The sequence below is a fragment of the Glycine soja genome, chromosome 11, assembly GCF_004193775.1.
Source record: "Glycine soja cultivar W05 chromosome 11, ASM419377v2, whole genome shotgun sequence".
Classification (NCBI taxonomy): Eukaryota; Viridiplantae; Streptophyta; class Magnoliopsida; order Fabales; family Fabaceae; genus Glycine; species Glycine soja.
Window position 1 is genome coordinate 52,656,653 of NC_041012.1, and position 27,021 is coordinate 52,683,673.

The 27,021-nt window shown below is 30.7% G+C and overlaps 4 protein-coding genes across 7 annotated transcripts; 3 read left to right on the top strand and 1 right to left on the bottom strand.

Annotated features, from left to right (window-relative positions):
* The first annotated feature begins 1,812 nt into the window (after positions 1-1,812).
* Positions 1,813-5,042, top strand: LOC114373703. The gene is made up of 3 exons (XM_028331220.1): positions 1,813-1,975; positions 3,686-4,198; positions 4,289-5,042. The coding sequence occupies exons 1-3, from the start codon at positions 1,900-1,902 to the stop codon at positions 4,822-4,824; spliced, it is 1,125 nt and encodes a 374-aa protein (XP_028187021.1). The 5' UTR covers positions 1,813-1,899; the 3' UTR covers positions 4,825-5,042.
* A 972-nt stretch (positions 5,043-6,014) lies between these two features.
* Positions 6,015-8,371, top strand: LOC114374841 (cytochrome c oxidase subunit 5b-2, mitochondrial-like). 3 transcript variants are annotated; one of them, XM_028332548.1, is made up of 6 exons: positions 6,028-6,210; positions 6,289-6,374; positions 6,552-6,602; positions 7,547-7,610; positions 7,729-7,808; positions 8,024-8,358. In XM_028332548.1, exons 1-6 carry the CDS (start codon positions 6,093-6,095, stop codon positions 8,081-8,083), a joined length of 459 nt encoding a protein of 152 aa, XP_028188349.1. In that variant the 5' UTR covers positions 6,028-6,092; the 3' UTR covers positions 8,084-8,358. The 3 variants fall into 3 exon arrangements, with proteins under 3 accessions (XP_028188347.1, XP_028188349.1, XP_028188348.1); XM_028332547.1 differs by having other exon boundaries at positions 6,034-6,210; positions 7,547-7,613; XM_028332546.1 differs by having other exon boundaries at positions 6,015-6,374; positions 7,547-7,613; positions 8,024-8,371.
* Positions 8,372-16,935: 8,564 nt separating this feature from the next.
* LOC114374229 (acyl-protein thioesterase 2-like) lies at positions 16,936-21,643 on the top strand. 2 transcript variants are annotated; one of them, XM_028331846.1, is made up of 11 exons: positions 16,936-17,212; positions 17,505-17,657; positions 17,853-17,959; positions 18,305-18,419; positions 19,569-19,605; positions 19,743-19,812; positions 19,930-20,034; positions 20,323-20,473; positions 20,588-20,670; positions 20,793-20,886; positions 21,355-21,643. In XM_028331846.1, exons 3-11 carry the CDS (start codon positions 17,929-17,931, stop codon positions 21,437-21,439), a joined length of 771 nt encoding a protein of 256 aa, XP_028187647.1. In that variant the 5' UTR covers positions 16,936-17,212; positions 17,505-17,657; positions 17,853-17,928; the 3' UTR covers positions 21,440-21,643. The 2 variants fall into 2 exon arrangements, with proteins under 2 accessions (XP_028187647.1, XP_028187648.1); XM_028331847.1 differs by lacking the exon at positions 17,505-17,657.
* Positions 21,644-23,041: 1,398 nt separating this feature from the next.
* Positions 23,042-26,243, bottom strand: LOC114377673 (monothiol glutaredoxin-S15, mitochondrial-like). Its single transcript, XM_028336303.1, has 6 exons — positions 26,049-26,243; positions 24,957-25,088; positions 24,748-24,847; positions 24,174-24,240; positions 23,354-23,432; positions 23,042-23,272 (listed from the first exon to the last, which is right to left on the bottom strand). The coding sequence occupies exons 1-6, from the start codon at positions 26,109-26,111 to the stop codon at positions 23,225-23,227; spliced, it is 489 nt and encodes a 162-aa protein (XP_028192104.1). The 5' UTR covers positions 26,112-26,243; the 3' UTR covers positions 23,042-23,224.
* Between the last annotated feature and the right edge of the window lie 778 nt (positions 26,244-27,021).

Sequence of the window (27,021 nt, forward strand, 5' to 3'; positions counted from 1 at the left end):
CATTTTACATAATTCAGCTTTAGCATAAGCTACATAAAATAATTTCTTTAGTTATTCATCATAATTCATTTTTATCAAAAAATAAAAGAATTTCTATCAAAATATTTATTATAATTAAGCATATAAATAAATTTTAATTCATGAGAAAAAATCAATTTGTATTATCTTTTTAATTCTTTTTCCTGTTAAATTCATGAAAATTTTATCAAGAAAGAATATTAGTATTATACTTTTAGAGTAGCAATCATTTCTCGTCACCGACAATATATGTTCTTGATTGAACGAGCATGTGAGTTTTAATTAATGGTTTTGTCTCACCTTCTGCGTAAAACTGAATGAATAAATATTACTATGATACTTTCTGTTTTAACAATTCCTTGCAAGCGTAAAACCATGCCAATGTAATGACACGTGTCGGTATTTATACTAGTCTCGATAATATTCCTTTCTTTCGACTGTGGAAATGTTGCTGGCTCGGTTAATTTTTGCTTCGTCAAAGTTCAAATTATATATGAAATTATGAAATTTTTAGTTTTAATTTTGTATTAGCTTTTAAAGTTTAATATTGTATTTGAAATTTAAAATACAGATATCACTTTTTTTTTCTTAATTTAAACTAACGACGGGGACTAAGATAGCAATGACAAGATAATAGAATTTGCACGGAGAAAGTAGTAGTATCAGTGACAACAAGACTAATAATAATAATAAACTATGATAAATATTATAATAAAATGCGATAAAGATAGCAATAGCGTTGATAGTCATTGATTAATGATAATGATAAGTGTGGTCGTAATAGCAATAACAAAAGTTCATTGGTAGTGATTATAGTAAGTATAATGATAATTATTATGCATTTTAAAGAAAATTTATTTGTGTTTTAAAAAGTAAACTAATTTTTTTCCAATTCACTTAAAAACTAATTCAATCATATTTTAGCTGGTTTTAGCTAGGCACATTTTGCTTAAAATTATATTTAAAAAATAAATATTTACCATTAGTTCAAAAAATATATATAATGTTGCTACTATTATTGTGGTTGTAATTATGTTCGTTGTTATTATTTTATTATTATTATTAACATTATTGTTATATTTATTATTTTTGATTTTGTCATTATCGGTTTTATTATTATTGTTTATGATATATATGTTGTTTCACGGCATATTTTGGTTAATTTTTAGTTTTTTTATTAGTTAAAATATTTATTTAATTATTTAATAAATAAGATTTTTTTAGTAATTTTTGATAGTTTAAAGTAATTTTTTTACTATATTAATTTCTAGCTTCTGTTTATCTTTTTTTATATAAATTATTTTTAATCATTTTATATTTTTTTTAACAACTGAATACTTCAAATGTAAGCTCGTTTTTTCACCTTCATTTATTAGCTTTTAACTTTTAATTAATTTTCATCTTGCGGAACATAGGGATCATGATAGTAGTACATGTCTTCTTTCTTTTTTGAAGAAGATTATCTTCTTCTATGCGTTAGTTTTTCACTTTTTCTTCATTATGGAAAGTCTGTTAAAAACAGCCGTCTAGAGAAATAGAAAGGCAAAATTTAGTGTCAATCTCGTTAATAATGAACAAACATTAAATGAGCATTACGATAAAATACAAAATGAGGTCATTTTTAAACTCTTGACACGTGTGAGGGCAATGTGGACATGTCTTCGAGACAAAGCTATCTGTTATCGGAAAAATGAAATCTTAAAAGTGCAATACGATAGTTCCAGTGGCATGAATGTAGTTTTGTGCCAAAATCAGTGGCCTTTTCATGTAATGATTCAAATAAAACCGAGTGCTCGCTGGCTCTGGGATCTCAACCCCAACCCCAACCAACCTCACTCTCTCTTTCTCTCTGTTTTCTGGTAATTCATCAATTGATTCAAAATGCTGAGGCTCAAACTGCAACTAGTGCTATTCCTCTCAATCTCAACTTGTCACACTGTTTTCTCCTTCACTGATGGTTAGTTCTAATTATCTCCACTTATATATTCAAACGTGCTTGTTTGCCTTTGAATCACTTTTCTTTATTCATTCTTACATCAGCGTTAATTACAAGTTAGAACCAACCATTCTTGATCATGTCAACTGCTAGTGTATTGTGTATTGTGATAGTTAAAATCCAACGATTCAATGCAAGTTTTATCATCATCGATCTCCAATGATCACTACTCCCATAATGCTTTAGTATTTACTTTTATCCTCATAGCTAGTTCAATTGCATGCCACATTTAACCGTTTTAACAAACTTGCTATTTACATGCACACGATCAGATTATTTCCAGCATTGCTCACAACCCACTGAATACTAGCTTGCTAATTCCTATATTATTATTAATATTATTATCATTATTGTACTACAAATGTTTTGCCTAAAAAAAATGCTAGCTTGCTTAGGATTTTGAAATGTCAGAAATTTTCCCTTGCTTAGACTGAATCCACAATATCTCTTTGGACAGATCTTAAGGCACTCTGTTATTACAATATTATTATTAACATGCCTATAAAAAAAAAAAAAACATGCAGAATTGATAGTGTGTGTGGATAAACGTTTGAAAATTAATTTTGTCAAATTAATTATAATTAAAATTGATTTTTTGAGTGAAGTGGTATATATTTAGATCCTTTTATTTTGAAAGTAAGGCTGGAATGAAAATCTGTAAAATTTTCAACTTCACATAAAAATAATTTTTTTATCATTTCTTATTAAATCAAAATTTTGAAGTAAAATCAGTTTTTGCTAACAATAATTAAACATCTATATTCTTATAAAACTAAACTTGACTGTAGGTAAAATTAATTATCGTGATTTTCACCGTCTCTCAACTCTAAGGTTTATGCTCTTTTCAATTTTCAATTATGGTGACGGAGGGCTTATGGTCATTGTGCTGGAATGGAACTAAAACAAGTGCCTTTATCTAGTTAATTCCATCATAGTACTTCTCAACAATCGTAGATATGTTTCCCATTTACAATCAATCCCTTGATAGATCTAATTTAGTCCTCCGTAATAAATTGTGGCCCTTTTGTTTTCGAACAATTGACACTCGCGCTAACCAATTCATGAACGTAGTCTATATTGTGTCATCTGCGAGATAAGAATTCTCCTATTTAATACTGCCGTTTGAATATTTAGAAATTAGAAAAGAAAATATATAAATGTTTTGTTAATGTCACCCTTATCACCTGCCAAACCAACAATTCTATGGGTCTTGTTAATTGATAAGATTTTTTAATATATCCTATCAATTAAATATTTTAATTACTAGAAAAATGTATATTGAACAATTTTTATTTTTAATATGAGAGAAAATTTTCACAATGAATTTTTTTTCTTTGTATCTTTAATTTAACTTATGTCTTAAAATAGTGGTATATACACGTGTCAAATCTTTACTTTTATGTTTCTTTCTTTGCATAATTTTAGAATCGAAGTAATTGTAAAATAATTGAAAAAAAAATATATGATTGATATCCATTGGTGAAGAAATATACCGACAACTGGTGGGGATCTACAACAAGAGCTTGTAAATCTTTTCACATGGCTTACACATATTTTCATGTGCTCACAGCCTGCACTAGCATGTTTCTTGTCACATGGAACATGACAAAAAGGTTTTCTCTTGCTTGATTTAATTTTCTAGTGACACAGCAAGTGTTTGTGAAATTTCAGGGTTGTTGCCAAATGGGAACTTCGAGCAGGGCCCAAAGCCATCACAATTGAAGGGGTCCGTAGTGACAGGCCACGATGCCATACCGAATTGGACAATTTCGGGGTTCGTTGAATACATAAAATCAGGACAAAAACAGGGTGACATGTTACTGGTTGTGCCCGAGGGTGACTATGCAGTTAGACTTGGCAACGAAGCTTCCATTAAGCAGAAGCTGAAGCTGATTAAGGGGTCCTTCTACTCCATCACGTTCAGTGCAGCTCGAACCTGTGCACAAGAGGAGAAGCTCAACGTGTCAGTGGTTCCAACCACCGAGAAGAGGGACTGGGGCATCATCCCCATTCAGACTATGTATGGTAGCAATGGCTGGGAGTCTTTCACTTGTGGCTTCCGAGCAGATTTCCCAGAAGCTGAAATTGTCATCCATAACCCTGGCAAAGAAGAGGATCCAGCTTGTGGTCCCCTCATTGATTCCGTTGCCCTCAAGGTCTTGTACCCACCCAAAAGAACAAGAGGTCAATACTCCTAACTTAACATTGTGTATTATGTGTCTACATTTGCATTATACAACAAATTTTTAAAATTGGGTTTTTAATGTGGTGCAGCTAATTTGTTGAAAAATGGAAACTTGGAAGAAGGGCCATATATATTTCCCAACTCGTCTTGGGGGGCTTTGATCCCACCGCATATAGAGGATTCTCACGGTCCTTTACCAGGGTGGATTGTTGAGTCTCTTAAGGCCGTGAAGTACATTGATTCTGACCACTTTGCTGTGCCCGAGGGAAAAAGAGCTATTGAACTTGTTGCAGGGAAAGAGAGTGCACTTGCACAGGTAGTGATTACTACAATCGGCAAGACTTATGACCTCACTTTCGCCGTGGGTGATGCCAACAATGAATGCGAAGCTTCCATGATGGTAGAAGCATTTGCTGGCGCAAACACTGTCCAAGTTCCATATCAATCTAAGGGTAAAGGAGGTTTTGTCAGAGGCAAGCTTCGGTTCAAGGCCGTCTCAACACGTACTCGTCTTAGGTTCCTAAGCACATTTTACACCATGAAGAGTGATAACTCTGGTTCGCTTTGTGGACCCGTCATAGATGATGTAAAATTGCTTGGTGTTCGTTATCCCACACATGCTTGATGATGAGGTTTCAATCAAAACACGTACATGTGCTACATTCATGTAGTTGAGCATATATACCACAGGATTCTTGTAATAATAGGAGGGTTTACTATTGTTGAGCGACTTTACCAAGTCTCACATTTATTTATGTATCTATTTTTCCATCAAATCAAATGCAGTAATGACGGGGAGTTCCTTCAATGAATATGATGATATACCTATATCATGCTTGTGCACGTGATGTAGGAGACAACATGTGAATTTTATATTTACGTCTCTATCTTTCATCCGTCAAAATAAATGCAATCATATACAACACAATACTCTATCCATATCAAAATAATTATTATTTTTTAGTTATTTTATACGCACAATAATAATAATAAATAAATGAAAGAGTAACAATTTCATAAAACTAATATTACATTCTCATTAATCTATTTTTATAATTTTATATATATCACTAATATATAAGAAATATAAATAAAAATAATTAATATTACATAAAAAATAATAATTATTCTGCAATAATTTTTTCCTCATACGATAACCATGACTGACACTTCTGTTAATTAATTTAATGGAGATTTAATAAGTTATTTATATTACAATCTTTTTTCCCACTAATATTAATCCCGTTTTTACTCATTTGATAGCAAAATATATTTTGTAGCTGCACATAAAAAGAGATTGTGTAAAATGGTTGTAAAGTGAAAAGTAGAATTCAAAACAATGACAAAATTTTGGTATAAGTAACAAATAGAACATATATTACACGAGTTATGAATAGTTTAATCGTCAACATCCATCGTCATTAGTTATGATTAGTTGTTGACTTTATCTTCATCAAAACTCATTATCACAACTTTCTTGAGTAAGTTTTTGAGTCCTTGCAAGCTTCACAATTAGGAGATCACATTTCGTCTCTCCTCTAATGTTTACATCATGGACCTAAAAATTTATGAGTGATTTTTTTTCTATAGATTAAAAACTCAAAAAAGATTATATATATACTTGAGAAATTTTTAAAAGGAAAATAAAGATAATACTACCTTATTAAGAACAACCATCCTAACGTGCGATTGGTCTAGACTGGATAAAAATTTGCTCGTAACCATGAAATTAGAACAAAAGTTAAATGAAGGGCAGAGGAAAGTGACTTAATTTGACTGACTGACACGTGCGATGGGATGCCTCACGTGACAAATGTGTTGCGCCTGCGATCCATACATAGTCTGGGTTAGTAGAATAGAAGAAAAGGAGAATCTGAGATCGGAAGCATAACCATGTGGCGGAGACTCTTCTCTTCTTCAAACCTCAAAGCCCTACACACAACACTCTCTCCTTCTCGTCCCCGACTCGCCGCCCAGACTCTCCTCGCCCGCCACTTCACCGCCCAATCAGGTTTTCCTTCTCTCCATTTCCCCTATATATTGAATTGCTCGTTTCTTAATTCAATTTCGTTCTTGTTATCTCAATCAGGTGCTTCTTCCCTCAAAAAGAGGGTTGAAGATGTCGTGCCAATTGCTACCGGCCACGAGCGTGAGGAGATTCAGGCCGATCTCGAGGTTTCTTTTTTTCTGCCTTTTCAATTATATAATATTATCTACCCAATCCATTTTCATAACATATAACAAAAGGTAGATTGATTTTGCATATATATCCTGATTTTTCTATGTTAGTCTGTTGATAATTTTTGCAGCTCCTTTTTAGGCTTTTCTAATTTTTTGTTTTATTTTGTTCAGGGAAGGGATATTCTTGAAATAAACCATCCCGTAGGTCCTTTTGGCACAAAGGTTAGTGTTATCACTTTTTATATATACATAAATGTCCGTGTAATGTTTGCATTGAATTGTTAAAAATTACTCATGGCTGCTTACATTCTAATTATTTAAGACCACAATTATATTTTAAAACAAAATATAATTTGATGAAACAGGCACCATAATGTATACAATTGGCATAATCTCTACACGAAGTTATTCACATATTTTTATTTATTACATATTTAAATTGTAAAAATATGCAGAAGGATAAAGTGACAAAAATGTCAGTCGGGTTGGAACCATTACTAATTACTACCCATGCCTACCGAGTTTAATGTAGAAGCAATCCTCTGGAGCTATTGCTCGGACAGGATTTGTGAAGGAGAAATATATATATATATATATATATATATATATATATATATATATATTGATGTCTTGCTAACATATGATATTCTTTAGAAGCAATTAACAATCAATATAAAGATTCCCTAAAAAGAAACTTATAAAGCATGATGGTGTTTGTATTATTATGGTTTTCGGTGGGTGATAGTGGTAAATTGTTAGTGTATTTGACAAACTGTTATCCTTAATTACTCCTCTGCACTTGGTCGTAAAAGATACAAATAAAGATTAAAGACATTTATAGCTTGTTGAGCTTTTGCCCAACCCCAATTTGGGGGTTTCCCGACATTAAACATAACACTCACTTAAACTATAAGTAGAATTGTGTTGCTATGCAACTTGGATTTGAAGTGGGGAAATCCACTTCATTCTCTCATATCAAGGGATCTGATGCCCTAGGCCTTTCTTTTTTTATTTCCTTCTTCCTTTTTCCCCTTTTTTTTAAGTGGAAATATTACTTTTTTTTTAAAATCATTTCTTTAGATTCACAATGCCGTAATATATAAGTATATAACCCTTTTGAAGTATGTTTAATATATGTTTGCTTTGTTGTCTGTTTTGGTTGATAGGAAGCACCTGCTGTTGTTAAATCTTACTTTGACAGAAGGATAGTTGGATGCCCAGGAGATGAAGGTGGTAAGTGTTCCTTGTCTTTCTTTATTTATGAATCTGTGTGCAATCCTTTTCTTAATCTGATGAAAAATACCAGAAGTTGATTATATTGTGTGGTGAAAACCCCCTTTTTCTGCAGAAGGTGAGCATGATGTTGTCTGGTTTTGGCTGGAGAAAGGCAAGCCTATAGAATGCCCAGTGTGCTCACAGTATTTTAAGGTAAGTTGAGAACATGCTATAACTGCAAAGGGCAGTGCATCTTTACAGCTTTTGTGTATATGAACGACAACTTGAAAATTCGATGAGGACAGTGGGAATAAACTTAATTTGAACTCGTGTCACCAACTTAGAATTTTAGTTGAATAAAATTAAACAGCTGCTTTGAAAGGGTGTTTTACTGCTCATTGGAACTAATTATTTGGTTTTCTTTACAGTTGGAAGTGGTCGGCCCTGGTGGCGATCCTTATGGACATGGCGATCACGATCACCACTGATTGCATCCCGCAATTTCCTTCAGAAATAAAATTTGCAAAGAGAGACGTTTCCACCTTCCAAAATTACGAGGCTTTTTTTTTTTTTTTTTATAGAAAATTTCTGTGTTTATTTTTTCGATTCAGCTATCAAATCCTTTTAGGATTTTTGTTTTTTGGCTCTGCCAAATAATTGATAGCAACACTATTCTTTTAACGATTCTTGGTTATGTAGAGCCTACAACTTTTTGAATCAACTAAATCACGAAAGGGATTATAAACTTGATCGTATTGAATAATTTTTGCATTGCAGATGGAGACAGCTCATTTTTTTTCTCCGTTGTTTTTTTAGGTTAAATTATACATAACATAACCCTTTCTCCTTGCATGTTTTTTAATTGAAATTGTAACTTTTTTTTTTACAGTGAAAATGTAACTTTAGTTATCTTTTCATAGGAATAATGCGTTCTTAACTTTCGATTATTTTTTTGTTAATCACGAAAACCCTTTCTGGAGAAAAACATAACAGAGTGAATTCAAATAGTTTTTAAAGTTTTGGAAACCATCATATCCAATCTGAATGATACAGATAGAAAGAATGGGTCATGGGTAGGAGTAGGGGGGAGTGGAAGGTAGGAAAATAAAAGAAAATAAGACTTTCGGAGAGAAGAATAGAGATTAGAAAATGAGGAGTGCAGATGGTGGAGGCAAACATAGTTTGAGACTAAATTCATAATTGATGTTGAATTTGTTTTATGAATTAAATGAGTTGAACTTTAATTAAAGATTGAGTTTACTAAATAAACAAGTTAAACTTAAAGTCATGAATAATTTATTAAGAAGGTCTAGCTCAGTTGGTTTGTGAATAAGTTTTGCTTTTTCCATTCCCAGAAGGGAGAATGGTAAGGGTTAGAATTGAGAAGGAAGAAAGAAGGAGTATGTTGAGAATATATAAGTAAAAAAAGTCATGGGAGTGTGAAGAGCAAAAAAGGATACATAAATCCCTTTCCAAATTCAGAGATAATGAGCCTAGTCCATAGGCCCAACATTGAAAAGTTAATCTCAAATCTTAAACTGGACAGTCTGATACACAAATGTTGACTTGGGTCTCGACGTGATGAGGTGGAAACTGGCAAGCAAATTACATTTCCAATTGAAGGGAGGGGGAGGAAGACAATAAAAAAACTAGATTCTGAACAATGGCAAAAAATTTCTCGTCCAAGAAAAAAAGAAAAGAAAACAAAGGTCATTTTAAGAAAATGAAAAAAAAAAAAAAAAACAAATTGGTGGATGGGGACTGGACAGGAATTTATTTCATACGGAAGTATAAATGAGAAAGTTCATATAACACGTTTAAAAAAAATCATATCTTTAATAGAAAAAAGAAAAGAGATATTGGAGTAAAAACCACGAACGTCAACTTTTGCGAAAGGGAAAAAGCGCTGATAAAATACTGAAATGACAGTGAAATATTCTTAGGAAGGTGTAGCCCAAACCCAAATGGTTTGCTTTTTGTCCTTTTCTGAGCCCTTGAAATGGCACGTACGCATAAAATCTAAATCAAGAAAATAGAATCAGAACAGAATAGAATAGATTCAAAGGAAAGAGTTGTCATTTTCTTTTCAAATTAAAATTATAAAGTCAAACAAATGAAACAGAAACGAGGGAAATATTCCTTATGGACTATTTTCTTCTTGGAGATGTTTTAGTTTACCTAGTATACTTTTTTCACAAAATGTTGAACCACCACTGTTTTACTTTACCTACTGTCCTTAATGTTCTTTATATTTATGGAGATATTCAATTTCAAAGCCGTTGATGGTTCTTTAACAAAGAGCATGTTTCTGTGGGCATTGTGAAATTCATTTACATATTAATTAATTCATTCCTGTTGCTATTACTTTCACACAAACAGAGAATCAGGGGATTTCGATGCCTAGTGAGAATTAAGAAAAGCTGGGTGTTTAAATGGAGCGAAAATATGTGTTGTTTAAGTGAATAAAATAAGAAAGAAGTCCAAAAATCTCTCTACATTTGGTTGGATGACTTGAAAAGAAAGTGAAAATAAATAAATAAATTATATGAATGGTTTATATTATTTATGATTATATTTGATAAAATTATTTTAAAAGTTAATTGAAAATTGAAAAGTTAAAAGCTAATGACTGAAAAATTAGTATATTAAATTTAAAATATTTGGTAAAACTAATTATTGAAATAATTGAAAAGTATAAAATGACTCAAAAATAATAAAATTATTATTTATTTGAAAAAGATAAACATAAAATTTGATAAATATATAAATAATAAAAGATAAAAAAATATAAAAACTAAAAGCTAGTGCTTTTGTTTTAAAAAATGATAGTTTAAGTAACATTTAAAAAACGCTAAAAACTATTAGAAAGTTATAAAATTAATTTACTTACCGAATAAATAAATAAGTATTTTAGTTAGTAAAAAAAATTAAAAATTAGTTAAAATGTCTTGTGAAACATAATATATATATATATATATATATATATATATATATAAATTAATCTTTGTATTTAATTGTATTTTTTTAAAATAAATCATTTTTATTTTTAAAAGTGTTATTAAAAATTATTCACTTTATTAAGTAATTTGAAAAATAAAAAAGAGATCTAAGTTTTACTACAATGACATAAAATTAATGCTTATTTAGGTTAAAAAATGTCCTATATAAGGAAAAAATTAAAAATAAAAACATAAAAATAATGTTCCATTGCTACCACTCATAGAAGTTATTGTTTGCCACTTTCATTTCCTGCTAACCAAACCACTGAAAGTTCTTATTTTCATCTTCCTTCCCGTTCATTCCTTTCCAAATTAACCAACAAACAGTGTCGGAGACAAAATCATTTTTTTTTTCTGCCATACTAATTACTAAGAACTTCGTGCTTGTTTGAAGACTTAGATAGTCTTGTGTGGTTTACGAACCAGATTTGATTGGGGGGGAGAGAATGAAATGATAGGTAACAAAATAAAAGTAAACATAATATTATGGACACACTTATTTCCGAACATAAAAATTTTAGTCATTAAACATGGATCAGAATTCACTTTTTATGATAAATTTAAACAACTTTTCTAATTGTTTCCAAAAAAAAAAATCAGAAATATTCGATTTCTTTTACCTCTAATTCTGTCATTCTCTTTGAAGTTATTAACACAATCATTTTTTTATTGTATTAAAAATTAGTTTTTAGATAATTATGAAAAGATGAAGAGCATACATTAACAGTAAATATTGAAGATAAAATTATCAATAATAAAGATCAAAGGCTAAAACAATCAATGATGAAAATTGAATATCAAAATCATCAACAGTGAATATCTAAAAAAAATTTAGGGCAACTACATATAATGAAGATTTACATACTTTGTTTAAATTTATATTTTGTGATAAGGGTTAAAACTTGTAAACATCTACATATCTAAAATTCATGCAACACTCACATATTGATGGGTTAATGTAATGTTTTCAACTATTTTTTCTTTTCTTCAATCAAATATCTTTTGACTACTCTTCCTTTCAATAACATCTCCTTTTTATAACATCTTTCTCTTTAGATATCTTTTTTTTTCTATAGCATCTTTTATTAATTACGTATTATTAGTTTATTTAATTATATTTGTAATTATATATTTTAAATTGAACTAAACATAAAAATTTAAAATATTAACTCATAATAAAGGATTTATCGAAAAGATAAAAAGAGTCTCCAAAGAAAATAAAAATTCTCTTCTTCCTCAATTTTGTGTGAAATAGTGTTTGTTCACATTACTACCGGATAGTATGTTAGCTTGTGAAACCTTCAAATGATTCAAAATCTTCATGATTTGATTGAAGATCGAAGAATAAAGAATTTAGAAAAAATCCCTCCTCGCCCACCCCTAAATCTAAATAATTGGCACATGCCATGTTTAGCAAAAACTAGCTAAAAGTTAAAAAGCTATTTTTAGTTGAAAATTGTTGATTTAAAGATGCACAATACAGACTTAGTTTATTAAATTTAAAGTATTTAGGAAAATTAACTAATGTAAAATAATATATATTTTTTTTTTCTAGAAAAATATTTATAGATAATAATAATTTTAATTTTTAAATTAATTTTGAATTTTTAAAGATAAAATATTTTATTGAAACTAAAAATAAATGCTACAAATAGTTTACAATTAAAATAAACATTATAATATTAAAAGATAAAGTAAATGAGAATTTTTATTAAAATATTAAAGATAAAAGTTAAAAAAAACTATATGTTAAAGTGCTGCTTCAAATATTCTCTGAAAAATATTAATACTATATGATAATGAGACATGTCTATTTACTATAAACATCTCTACTTTAGTAAAAGCAAGTTTATAAGTTAAATAAATTGTAAAGTAGCTAAATTGATATGATTTATCAAATATATTTATAATAAGTTTTATTATTGTATCATCATAAACTTGAGGGAAATAGTGTAACTACCAATAAACTATAATTAAATTAGTAAATATTCACACGTAAGATAATCCAAAAGCATAACATTTAATGATTGTCCGAGGACCAAACATGAAGTGCAATGTATCAAAATGGCTAATAATTTGTGTTTGACTTTTAATGATGAGCTCAAACTTCTTTTTAACTTTTTAAACAAGTTTTGTCTTATAATTATATTGGTCCACCATAACATCAAATGAAATTTTGAAATTTGCAAAGCAAATCAAAATCTACTTTTTGTAGCCGTAGTAATAATAGCACAATTATACTTTTATTGAAAATATTTTATTCGAAAAGAAAGTAATTAAATAATTTGTCGTACTCCATCTTATTTAAGATTTAATACACAATAGTTCAAAAGTTTCTCTCATATACTAAAAATCAAAACAAAAATCTTGTAAAAAAAAATATCAAATGAAACATGGACAAAATGAATTTAACACATATATATATATATATATATATATAATTATTCTTATCAAAATCTGGAATCTTGGCACCTCATAATTTAGTGGGGTCCCGAGCTTCACCGTACAACTTTGTTGTCATATGTTATATAAGTGATATATGACTGTTACCGAGGATGTTAAATCTTATTTGTAGAAGTTGTTGTTAGTTTTGTAGATTATAGATAATAGTCAAGGAACTTAAAAATAATGTTTAAAGACAAACATTTGAATTAAAGATAAAGTTAAAAGATACTTGTACCTTATCAATAATGTGATAGATAAAATATTTTAATATATTTAAATAATAGTTAGATTAGAGATAGCCTCTTTGATAAAGAGTTAGATGATCAAAGATCAGACATCCACCACGCTCGTGTAATAAGATTACAAGACTGACTTGAAGAGTAGACATATGTTAGTGTCAGATAACATTTATGGATTTTGAACATTACAATAATATACATAATTAATTTTATAAATATTAATGATTTTTTTTTAACTTTTCCGTCGAAGACCGTACGTCACTTGTTTATATTTATATCTACAAATATAATAGAGATTAAATTAAATTAACAATCTCACCATGACTAATTAACAAAAATATCAATATAATAATAATAATAATAATACATAAAAACTTCATTTTATATATCTAATTATATGATTTTTTTTCACACGTACACTTTTATAATTTTTTGATCTCACGTCTAATTTTATTAGAATCAGCCTTACAATAAAAAGTTTGGGTAATAAGTATGAGATTGTAATGTAGCAGAGCAGGTGCACCTGCATTCGAAATCTGTCACACCGAATCAAAAGATTCAATATTTGATTGCACAATTAGATATTTTAAAGTAATCTCAATTTTAAAGGCAACAAATTAAGGCGTGCTACTGGATGTGCTTTCTATAAGTTTTTAAACAATTTTTTGTTACATGTTTGAGATTGCACACGAAGATATGCTAAAGTATTCTCAATTTTTAAAGGCTGCAAAGACGTGCAGCTGGTTGTGCTTTCCATAATTTTTTTTTGGACGTTGGAGTTATTAAATCAATCATCTATAAAGGTAAGTTATTTTCTAAAATATAATTGTATATTATAAAAAAATTTAATTAAAAATGCAAAGAAAAAACAAATTTCTATATAAAAATGAGCATAGGAAAATTTAGCATTATTTTCCCTCAAATTAAATATTTTTTTGAATTATAATACCCATACATTTGCTCCATCAACTAAATTATATATCTTTTGATCCACTCCCAATTAAGTTAAATATGCTTTCAATATATAAAATCGTTACTTGTTCTAACAAAGATGAAATTGTTTAGTTTATCCTCATCCAAACTTTTGAATGACAAAAAGTGAAGCTAGACACAAGCCTGTTATGAGTCACAAATGTCTAGTCAATAGACAATAGATGAGCCCCAGCCTCTTGGTCTAGATTATGATGGTAAAGCTAATTAGTAATACAAACGTAATGTTTAAGTCAAAAATAAAATAAAATTCCCCAATAAAGGGATATTGGAAGTTTTCAATTTGAGGAGGGATTAGCTGGCAAAGTTTTTTAGTTTTTAGGTGAATGCAAGAATTTGGGATTGAATCTAACTTAAATCCACTTTTACTCCCTTGAAAAAGAATTGGTGTGTATCACCAATCCACCATATATATTCTTAACCAGTCTAAATGGGTTATAAGTTTATATATTTCGTGGTTTGTGTTAAACTTAAATGCTATTTGCTGAAGCAAATTAAGGAATATTTTTCTCCGTGTGCATGCCAGCTTGTGGCAAACGAGATCTAGAAAATATTTGAAAATGGTCATACGCGAGTTGCACTATCACTATATTTCTGATTTTGAAGTTTACACACTTTTTTCAATTGAGTACTCAAATATGTTCCCTTTACTGTAAAGCTTTGCCTATTTGAGCCGCCTAATCTTCAAGATCACACCCACCATAATATACAGTACTTTAATCTCCAATAACAAGCTAGTGCCAACAGCATATCTTGTCTCATCATATCATAAAACAAACGCTCCTACTTGTACTTTTCTAAAAAAATAAGGGGGTTTTGGAATTATTTCTCCTTTTGTATTTTTTTCGAGTATTTTTAATTTATTGGATCAAAAATTAATTTTTTTTGTGATTTATGACTATTGTTGACTTAAGAAAATTTTACATAATAAGAATAAGAATCAAACATAAATTATCTCATTAAATAAATTATTGTTATTTATGTAAATACAACCAGACTTTATCCCTCTATGCTTGCATTTTTCTCTTCGTGTATTTGAGTGTAGGGCTGGCATGGAGTTGACGAAATAGAAAGTTGATCTTAAATTCTCCTTAGATGAGGGAAAATCCACTAATTTTTTGACCTTGGAAGGATATTAGATGCTCAAGCATTAACAGGTCAACCAATTAGCATTTGCCACGTCACAGCTTATTTGAAGTTTAAGTCAACTAGTTTAATATTGATGTTGCTTTTGTTGTGCTACCGTTGTCTTATATGCAACCAAATCCTAATATTTAACGTCTTTTTATGCAATGTTTATTATATCTCCTAAGATATTCTTTCCTCAACTCCCAATAATATTTTCGCTTCTATACTTGCTAAATTATTATTTTTTATATATTTTAATTTTAATTCTGGGTTTCAATTTCATTTTAAATGAAAAAAATATCACATCACATTCTTAAAATTACAAATTAAGTGATAAAAGTTAATGTATATTTTATTAATTGGTCTCTAACTTTTTTTTCCACATATATTCTTTTTGGAAGACAATCATATTTTGGACAAGAAGAAACACTAAATGTGTACATCTCTCTATAGAGATTCAAATTTTAGTTGATCATGTTAGGAGAAACAAACTCTTTACATAAAATATATAATTTCAAAAAAAGGTAGGAATGTATTTTTTACTCATAAGGAAGGAAGTGGACCCCTTTAATTATTCCATTTAGATTTTCTAATCAAGAGGTGCAAAAGCAAAATAGTTTTTGCTGAATTCCGAAAGCAATATCATTATTCGAAAGGCTTTATCTTACTTAAGCAGACAATTTTAAAACCACAGTAGTTAAAAGAAACAAAAAAAAAAGTGTTAAACACTGTCATTCGATTCTATTAGGACAAATATAGTTAGTGTCTAAATGAGAATTATAGGCATTCACCTTTTTTCAAGTGGGGACTTTCCATGTTACAAAGGATAACTCACCTAACAATTCTAACTTGAGAAGAAAGCAGTGTTTGGAAGGTTGGTTACACTAACAATATGAAGAAAGGAATCACATTCACATATCATGAGAGTTTGACATTAGTGAAAAGAAATTGGTTCGTGAGTCATGAGTTCTTTTGGAGCTTGATTACATTCATTTGAAATTTTCATGTTAGTTCAGAGTCTCCATCAATGCAAGCAAAGAACATGAGAAAGGATGGTGCTAAGTGGATAGAAGGAAGGACAGGTAGCATTTTAAGATTTTCCAAGTAAGGTTGCATGAAAGCTGCATTTTATAGGGGAGCAGACATAGTGGTGCACAATGAATGTACTCATTGACCTATGCATAGTGGCTCTACCTCTGTATACCTCAATTTTATCTTGTTGAGCCTGGGATATATGCCAGGTCCACCTTTCGCTTTGCAATAAATTACTGTGAGAATCAAAGCTGCAAAAATATCTGCACAACAACTTGGAGATGGAGAAACAGGAAAGCCATATAATTATATACCAATAAAAGAAGTTGGTCAGTGGGATATATTTAAGTTGGAGTCCACTAAGGCCCTTTCAAACAGAAAATAAAAAAACAAAAGATATAAAAAAATGAAAAACCTGCTAATTGTTTATCACATTGAAATTTGATAAACAATGGGCTTACGTGTGTTATGTTTCTTAAGATTCCTTTTGGAGAAGATCATGGCTTAAAATTTTCTATATATTTTTTTTCCTTCTAAAGAAGTTACCTGTCTGCTAAATAAATGAACATGTTAGAACGTTGTTTTTTCACCTAAATGTGTTAAAGAGAAGCTCCGCTACTTACTAGTATTATTTGTCATTATGCTTAAGACAAAGTCTAATCTATAGCCTTTGGACTTATGCTGTTTCTCATGTCATGTGTATAAACAAATAAAATTTTTCTTCAGGTGGGGTTTGAGCAACTAAAGTTTAGTGGCAAGCAAGAAAGACAACAAAAAAAGAAAGGTTAGAATGAAAAGCTTACATGCTTTTTTCTTGTCAATTCTAATTTGAAATCCAGGTTATGTTACTTATAGCTTAAGGAGAGGAAAATACCAAGAAGCTCCGGTTCCTTTTTCAAGTTCAATTCTTGGTGATTTCCAATTTTTTTCTTGAGTAGGCAAAAATTGGAGAAAAAAAAAACTATAGTTTGTTTGAGGTTAATGGGTATCCATCAATCATGCAGAAATTCATAAACAAATGATTGTGAAAAAGATATTTTGTTTTACAAACTTGGGTTATTCTTTCTTGTTTTCAGTAATATTCTTCTGTGGTTGCTTTATTTCCTGGCCACTTCCCACAAGCATAGATTCTCTCTATGTGAGAGTCCTCTCTCCTAGCTGTGCAGCTTAGGAATGGATGATTAATTGTGCTCTGCTCTGCTTTGCTTTGATTCTCTCTGCTCATAAAGGTTTCCTGCTTTTGTCTTTGTCTTTACCTCTCTCCTTTTCATGGATACCCTTCTAAGCGGTTGCAGCTGCACTCTATAGTCACTAACTAAACATAACATGGCAATGCATATTCACACGTTTTATTCCAAGTCCACCATACCCTTCTTCTTCTGGGTATAAAGGGGCATCACTATCCTGCATTTTCTTCATTGCAGAACCTCTTCATACTCATTGCAGTTGCAGTACGTGCGGGGTGGGAGTGCTTTCAACACTTTCTCTTCAACCAGCAAAATGAGTCATGCACATTCTCATATGGGCTCAGGTTTGTTTTTTAGCTACTCTTTCTTCATAGTCCTTTATCCTTCCTTGCTGCACCTTGCATGAATCTTTTTTTGGTGTTATAAGGGAACACCTTGCATGAATTTTTAGTCTTTAGATTGCGATCAGTCAATTATATAACATTTTTCTTTCTATTAATTTGTTAAGTAAGCCATATTTATAATCTTTTTCTCTAGCTTCCAGCATATATTATTTAATTTCAGGGCTGATATTCTCAGTTCATTTAAAGGATTTTCATGATTTTGTACTCATGTTTTGAAATCTGTCAGTAACTATCTTCAAACTTGGTATGTCACAGATTAGTAAGCTTTCTCACTTACAATTGCAGGTAGTAGAACCACTCGAAGAGCTTTCGAGTTTGGGAAAACACATGTAGTGAGGCCAAAAGGAAAACATCAAGCCACTATAGTTTGGCTGCATGGTCTTGGTGATAATGGTTTGAGGTATGGATGTCATCATCTCTTCAATAATGGCATAGGTCATTCTAACATTGCCACAACTATCACTTATTCATTCTTGTACTGGTTGTTCTATATTCTCTTTTCCTTTGTGGAACCTTTCACTTCTCTTTTCCATTCTACCTCACTTAATCTTTTAATGTTTTTCTAATATTTACCTTTTTCTTTCCTCAATCTTTCTTTTTGCTTTTCTTTTTCATTCGGCTCTTTCTTACTTTTGGATAGACACAGTATATAGTTGAGGCATATGTAAACATGGGAATGGATCCTCTTGTGTGAAATTTTCACATGATCTAGTAACATGAAAATTTTGTCTCTCTTTATAAACATGCGAGTCATAAATCCTAAACGATATTGGTGAATATTATGAAGCCAGAGATGGACACAAATTTTCCCATGACATGACCATATCAAATGAAAATTCAACATGAGAAGATTCATTCCCGTGTAGACTTTTTTGTTGAATCTCCACCCTCATCCTCCACCTGCCCAAAAGTACTCTTCCACAATTTTTAGCAAACTCAATGTTTGGTTAGGGAACTCAAGGAGTTTACAAGCTGGATCTAGTTTTCACTTCTTTCAAATCCAAAAGTTTGTCCTATTCTTGTTCTGTGTCTAACCTCATTCTCTTGCTTCAAGTACACAATCCGTATATGAAGGATGAAACTTTTATGAGAAAGAATATCAAGTATTCGGTGGGATCCAAAATTGGTTTGTCCTGACTCCTTATGTTGAATGTTCAGTATTGAACTTCTTTCTGTTTAGAATCTGCATGGAATAAATTCTGTTGAAGAAAGTTGTGATTTTAATTCTTGGAATCCTGTTTGGGAAGAGCATATACTAAATTCTCAACTAGGGGACCACAAACTCACTTGTCTCTCTAACAAATGAACGGCTAGACATGACTTTTGACAGAATAATATATTATATGAATAAAAGATGGTAACTTCTGGTGATGTTCTTTACAGTGTTTAGTGTGGTCACAGAAAATGCCATCAAGTTTGAGCATTTCAATGCATGGTTTAGTACTTTATTCAAGACAATTTTTATCTAGGAAACTAGTGGTTCCCAATTGATGTCAGATTTACTGGCTCTAGACTAGATTATCTGATTTTGTGCTTTGTTTTGTTGCAGCTCATCTCAGCTCCTGGAATCCTTGCCACTTCCAAATGTGAGAATTTTATATCTTCAATCAGATTGAGATTGACTTAATTGCTTATCTAGGCTACTATTCTCACTCCATAACTATGATAGCTTCGGGTTCCATAACATGATGTGTTTCTCAAAAAATGATATGATATGATGCAGATAAAATGGATTTGCCCTACTGCTCCTACCCGTCCTGTGGCGATACTTGGTGGTTTTCCCTGCACTGCATGTACGTCAAAACATTCTTTGCACCTACTCTTTTTAAATTAAATCATCACTGTGTAACCTAAAACTTTTACAGTCATAAAAAAAAAGTCTAACTAGCTTATTGGGTATTATTCATCAGGGTTTGATGTGGGAGAACTTTCAGAAGATGGTCCAGATGATTGGGAGGGTTTAGATACCTCGGCAGCACACATTGCTAACTTGTTGTCAACAGAGCCAGCTGATGGTACTTTCAGCACCTCAAAACTTTGCTAATAATAAATTAATAATTAGACCTCAAAACTTTGAAATTCTACAAGGTCCCATGATATCATTTCTGTATTTAGGATGAGTTTTTCTTCATATCCAAGAGAAAGAAAAAAAAAACTGATCAAACTCTAATTTATTACTATGTACATTTCATATATAACTCTTGCCTGAGTCTGTATTCTTGAAGCATTCAATCTGTGAATAGAAGTAAATAGTAATTGATATCTTGAATATTCATTCTTTTAAACAATTCATTATGTGACAGTGAAAGTTGGTATTGGAGGCTTCAGCATGGGTGCAGCCATAGCCCTGTACTCTGCAACTTGTTTTGCCATGGGAAGGTATGGAAATGGCATACCATACCCTCTAAACTTAAGAACAGTGGTTGGACTAAGTGGTTGGCTTCCCGGATCAAGGTATTTCATAAGATCGTAAGATTATTTGCTCTACAGGCATTGCACTTATTTTGATGATAAATAACATTGGTCATTCACATGATTGACACTGTGGTTGGAACCTGCTATTTGTAGGAGCTTAAGGAACAAGATAGAAGTGTCACATGAGGCAAGAAGGCGAGCAGCTTCATTACCCATTTTGCTGTGCCATGGAATCAGTATGTATCTATAAATCTTATATGCTGATGTCAATGTTCCTCTTTATTTGAGAGGCATGTTTATTAAAAAATTTAAACTATTTTATTGCTTAGGATTCTAATGTGGCTTGTGCTATTTCTAGGTGATGATGTAGTCCTTTACAAATACGGAGAAAAATCTGCTCAATCCTTATGTTCAGCAGGGTTTCGATATGTTGCATTCAAATCCTATGATGGGTAACATTTTTTTAGCTGAAATTATACCAATAAGTGATCAATGCATCTCTAAAAAAAAAAAAAAAGTAATCGATGTATAGGGATGTGCAAAAATTATTATTTTTTAAATTCAAACCAATCCATTTTCAAACCATTTTATAAAAATGATTTTGAACTACTTTTATAAAGTGGATTGGTTCAGTTTTTTTTTTCCAGAACAATTCAAGTTTTTAGGTTCAATTTAGTTATTCATTTTATACTCATATATAGATCGATTTTTTAAGAGAAATGATATAAACCACTTTTAAAAAATAATTCGCATAAAGTGGTTTGTTTAGTTTTTTTCCCTCCAAAACAATTTAATTTTTCAAAGCGGTTTGGTTCAATTTTAGATGGGTCAAGTTCAGTTTGCTTTAGATTTTTTTTGCACATCCTTGTTCAATGATCAGCTAAAGTAGTTGCTCACTTTTTGGTTTGTCATGTGTGCAGGCTTGGTCATTACACGGTTCCTAGAGAGATGGATGAGGTTTGCACTTGGTTTAGTTCAAGATTGGGACTTGATGGGTCCTCGTAAGTGACATAATTAGTATCAGTCAGGGCATGGGCGTAGAAGGTATATGGAACAATAACAGGGAAAGTGGGGAGATGCATAATGCACAAATAGGTAGATCATGGAAAGGTTCAAGCGTATATATATAAATAGGAGGATTTATTTTCTGGGTCCCTTTTTTTGTCATGTTCCTCAGCAATAAAGATCTGCATGTGTTTTCTAAGTATTCTCCTCGTTATGTTTTTTTTTGGTGAAATTTTCCTTGGTATGTTATTGTAGAACCTAGGGACTGGATTAGTTGTACGATGGAAGAGATTTTTAGTTATTATTATTCTAACAAAGCACGCACCTTAGCCTCCTTATTTCCCAGAAGAATGTCAATAGGGATGGAAATGAACCAAACAACTATTAAGGGTTTTTGATTGGGCCTATTTAAGGCTCGACTCATTTATTATAAATGTCAAACTTAAACTTTTTTTTAAAAAAAATTTAGATAAAAAAGTCAAACTCAAACTATAAAAAAAATTTGACAAGTCAGCCTATTTAATTAATAATAATAATAATAATAACTATTATTATTAAATAAAAAACTTTTAAAACTGTTCAGATTCTTATAAAATAATAAATAAAAAATAAAAGTACTTTTAGTTGGATTGTAAATGACATTATGAATGACGGGATAAAGTGACATAAAGTGAGAGTTTACTTGTATATGGAAAATTTAAAAAAAAAAAAAAAAAGAGTCATGCTAAGAGGATAATGTAACGAGATTAATATTTTCAAGGAAACAATGTTTTGTAAAGATATTTTTTAATACCATGCTCTTTTTTTTTCATTATCCTTTGCTTGGCTTTGTTAATATAAATCATCTCCGATTCATACATTTTTTTTAATATTATGCTCTCTTTTTTTCATTTTGTTTTGATTAACGACTTGAATTCAATATGATTTTGTTTATCAATTATTTTTCGATTTGTATATTACTTATACAAAATTTTATAAGTTTCCGAACTTAAGCCCGGTAAAATTTGATATGACTTGACTCATTTCCATCCTATTCAAAATTAATGTTTTTTTTTTAAAAAAAAAAAACCCAGGGTAATTATTAACTATAGAATCAAGTATAAAAGATGGCTAAGCTTGTTCATAAGTTACAAATTCATTCACCAGAGAGGTGGATCAAATTAGGTGATTAAAGGGTTTGCCTCGGTTAGTGTTCTTGACAACTTATTAAATAAGATCGGGCATTTATTATTATTTTATTTATTTATCTTTTGAAAGTTGAAAATCAGCAGTTCCAAATAGTATTTGTAAATTGTATTAAATGTAATAAAGTGAAGTTTGTTAAAATAGTTGGAATTGCGCAGCAACCATCAACAAGCTATTTGACTTCCTCTGCATGGGGCGGGTATCCTGAGGGAGATCCGTTAAAATGTTAGGAAGGAAAGTGAAGAATAAAAGGAGGATAGGACTAGAGAGAGGTACGGATCCATTGACCCAGGTGCTGCTGCCTTTGGGCATGGAGGTTCAAAATTCTGCAGTGTTTTCTGGGAGTGAGTGATGAACCCGTGGATCTGATCACTGTAACTGGGAAGCAAGGTATGCACACACAAAAAAAACATCTTATTTTATAGAAAGGAATAACTTAAAAGTACAATTTTTTATTTGCCGAATAACTTAATACCATCCAGAAAATCTAGTTCAAAGAAGTTACATAAGGACATCTTTCAGCAACAGAAACAGATTACATCAAATAAGTTTGTCTAAACTACCTCACTCTCTTTGAATTTCATCACATTACTCGTCCTTTTACTGCTTGGACGTAATATCTTTAAGCTTTTCCTTCAAATCACCCGTCTACATGATGTCAAGTATGGTCAAACAGGAGTTCAAAATAACAAGTAAAAAAATATAAAAACTCTTGAAATGGGTATTAACCTGATGCATATTAAGAACAATATCTGATCCACCGATAAACTCTCCCTTAATGAAAACTTGTGGAAATGTTGGCCAGTTACTGCAGAGAAAGAACACACGAGAGAACAGTAGGACATCACAAAAAGTATATTTGACTTTTCTGTCAATAATTAAACTTGGCAGCACCTGCACTTCTAGTACAACCATGTTTGAGAACTAATTAATATGATCCCATATACCGCTTTAAGTGCAAGGACAGGTTTTGGTTGACTAAATTCCAGAGGATTTAACATGATTGTACAAGTTCAGATGCTAAAAGACAGTGTTCAAGCGAATAAATGACTAAACCTTCACCAGATACACTGAAATCAACTGCAACAAATCCACAATTAAAGAAAAGGAAAACAGAAAGCACATTTGATCTTTAAACTATGTTGATGATCTTCAGCTCATTCACACGGGACATCCGTCCATTGGATTCCATAGCCATTAAAGGGTGTCATAACATAATTCTAATTCTAACACAATTGGAGTTTTGAAAAGCAATTTTGATTTCAAAGTTTGAACAGCAGAACAATTATTTTTAAGATTTATAATTCAAAATCTGATTCCAACTACAATTTTTGGATTTACACAATACAATGTGAAAATAATGATTTTATGTTTCATTTCATATCTGATTATTATCAGCAACAACTCTATATTATTATTTATATCCTTTGACTGGAAACTGCTCATTTACCACCACAAATGTGAATTTTGAAAAATTGTGCTCACTGTAAGAGAAATAGAGTACTCTCTTATGAAGCAAGAGTAATAAAACCAGTAAAAATGAACATACCTGAAAGCTTTTACAGCATTTTTCAGTTCAGGATCCTCCAAAATGTTTCTAGCACTTAAAGGAACATCTGCAATAGCAACATAATGATAATTGCAACTCATAAAATTGTCACATAGTAATTCAAATTTATATTTTAAAATTTAAGATAAATTTCTTTAGACCATAGGTAAATTAAAAGAAGACAAAAAAAAATCATCAATTAGAAAAACTCATTTGAAACTTAATAGCATGGTATATAATCCAAGCAAAGGTCATAATATAGGTCATCATTTTAAATTTCAGGTCAGCAGCAATGGACTACTTGTTCTTTTTGCCTCTTTCATTGTTGTCATTCAAAATTATGTCACTGCCCTGTTGGTGAAGATAAATTGAAATAGCAAGGCTGAAAAGTCTAAAATGATTCCTTCTGTCATAATTAAACAGGAGAACATGATATTACAGAAACACTGAAGCCAGTGTGATTTGAGCTGATTTCAGCAAATTAATCATCAATTCACCATAGTGTTTAATAGAATAGTTATCCTATATCAGTCCCAAGTCTACACTTAAGTTATAGGTGCACAATGTTACTTACCATATTGTTGTAACACTCTAACTGCAAGAGAACTAAATCCACACAGTGGAAAATCAGGCACACCTTTCATGTAAATCATAACAGGATTATCCTTGACATCCTGCACACATTAACCACACTGAACAACAGTTCAACTTCAAGTATATCCTTAAAGCAAGAAATAATCGATATTTTTTTCATGCATAAGATTCAATCGACATGCAATGCACCTGCTCAATAACATCAGCCAAAGAAATGTTGGAATTCTCAAGTTTATTAGCTGGCTTGAAGTCATCATGTGTGTCAGGATCATTTGATACAGTAGCAAAGTATCTCATTCCATGATAACAGGACCTAGTTAGCTGTGAAGACATTAAAGGAAGACAAATACTGTTACAAAAGGAAAACATGACCTACAACTTGAGAAACAAAAACATCTAGTCTATCAATTATAGCAGTAATTAACATAGTAAAGCAATGCAATACGTATAACCAACAACAACAACCACGCCTTATCCCACTAGGTGGGGCAATGCAATACGTATAACCAACTTCTCAAAAATCAATGCATGTAGACGGGCATATAAATAGTAATACCAAATTGAACGCATTTAATGAAAAAATAAGATTTAAAAAACAAGTGCAACGGCCGAAAATCTATTTGATTGAAAGACATAAAAAGAAAAAGAAAAAATAAAAAAGACCAATCTTACACAAACAAAAACTGTTCCCATATTCTCATAGTTCTATAGGACATAACAAGACATTATGTTTGGAATGATGCAAAGGCGTGGAATGAAATGAAATGGGGGGTAAGTTCCATTCTATTTTAAACAATCTAAACAATTAATGAACCGGATGGAAGGTAATCTATTCCATTCCACCAAATAATCTCCTTTTCTTCCCCTCCAAATTGGGTGGAATGAGATGAAACTAACCTATTCCATCATAAAATATACAAACAATAGAATGGTAACCTTCTTCTACTCCATTCGATTCCACCTCATTCCATTCTATTCCACTCACTATCAGATACACCAACATAACTGATTGATCTGAGAAGTGAGAAGAAAACAAAGAGATTTCTGGATTATGACACATCGGCCCCCATTTTGGCACTCCCTTAATTTCAAATTCGACTACTGAACAACCCAGATGTAGAAATTCCATCTTTAAATAGAACTCACAGGGGAAAAACGACAAAACAAAGGACACCCATAAGCGTTAAGAGCAGAAAGGATGCAACTTTATATAATTGAGACATATAGATAACACAAACAAAGTTGCAGAAGATGAAAGAGTAGGGTTTGCTTCAGTGTTACAGGGGCGGTGAAAGAACGAGCTGCAATTCCCTTGAAAAGGATGCTGGACAATGATGTTGTCATGCTTTCGATCAACTATGCAGCAGCAGCAAGCAACAACGTTTGAGAACGCAGACAAGACAACTTCAATTAGGGTTTTGGATCGATGGATTCCGAGACTAAAAGGGCATTCCAACTTACTTGGTTAAAATACCAACTTCAATTTTTTTTTATCCATATATTAAACTTGAAATGTTTACAATAGCTTAAAGCATAATGACGTCAGTAACTTAATTTATTTCACCTTAATTTTAAACAACTCGTTCAATATGTAATTTTTTTTCCTCATACCTTTAATACAAAATTGAACAACTTATAATATTAATAATTTTTTCTAATTTTAATTTTAAGTAAGTCAAAATCATATGCTAAACATTAAAATAATATTTTTTATACAACTCTTGTTATAAATACCAACTTCAATTATTTTTTATCCATGTATTAAACTTGAAATGCTTACAGTAGCTTAAAGCATGATAGTGTCAGTAACTTCATTTATTTCACCTTAATTTTAAATAACTCGTTTGATATGTAAATATTTTTTTTCTTCATATCTTTAATATAAAATTAAACAACTCATGATATTAACAATATTTTCTAATGTTAAATAAATCAAAATTATACGTTAAACATCAAAATAATATTTTCTTATACAACTCTGGATATTCTTATATAGTTATATTGCTCAACCAATTTAACTAAATATTTAATTGTGAAGTATTATGCACTAGGAGAATTTCAGTAATTTGTTAATAAAAAATTGCATTACATAACAAAATAATTTATAAAAAAACTAGTACCAACAAAATCATACCTATGTAATTGTCTTCCGGTGTTAACTTTTGTTTTATTTTTATTGCATTCCAGAATATAACTAGTACCACATTTTATTTTTATTGCATTCCAGAATACAAAATATAACTATTGTTTTATT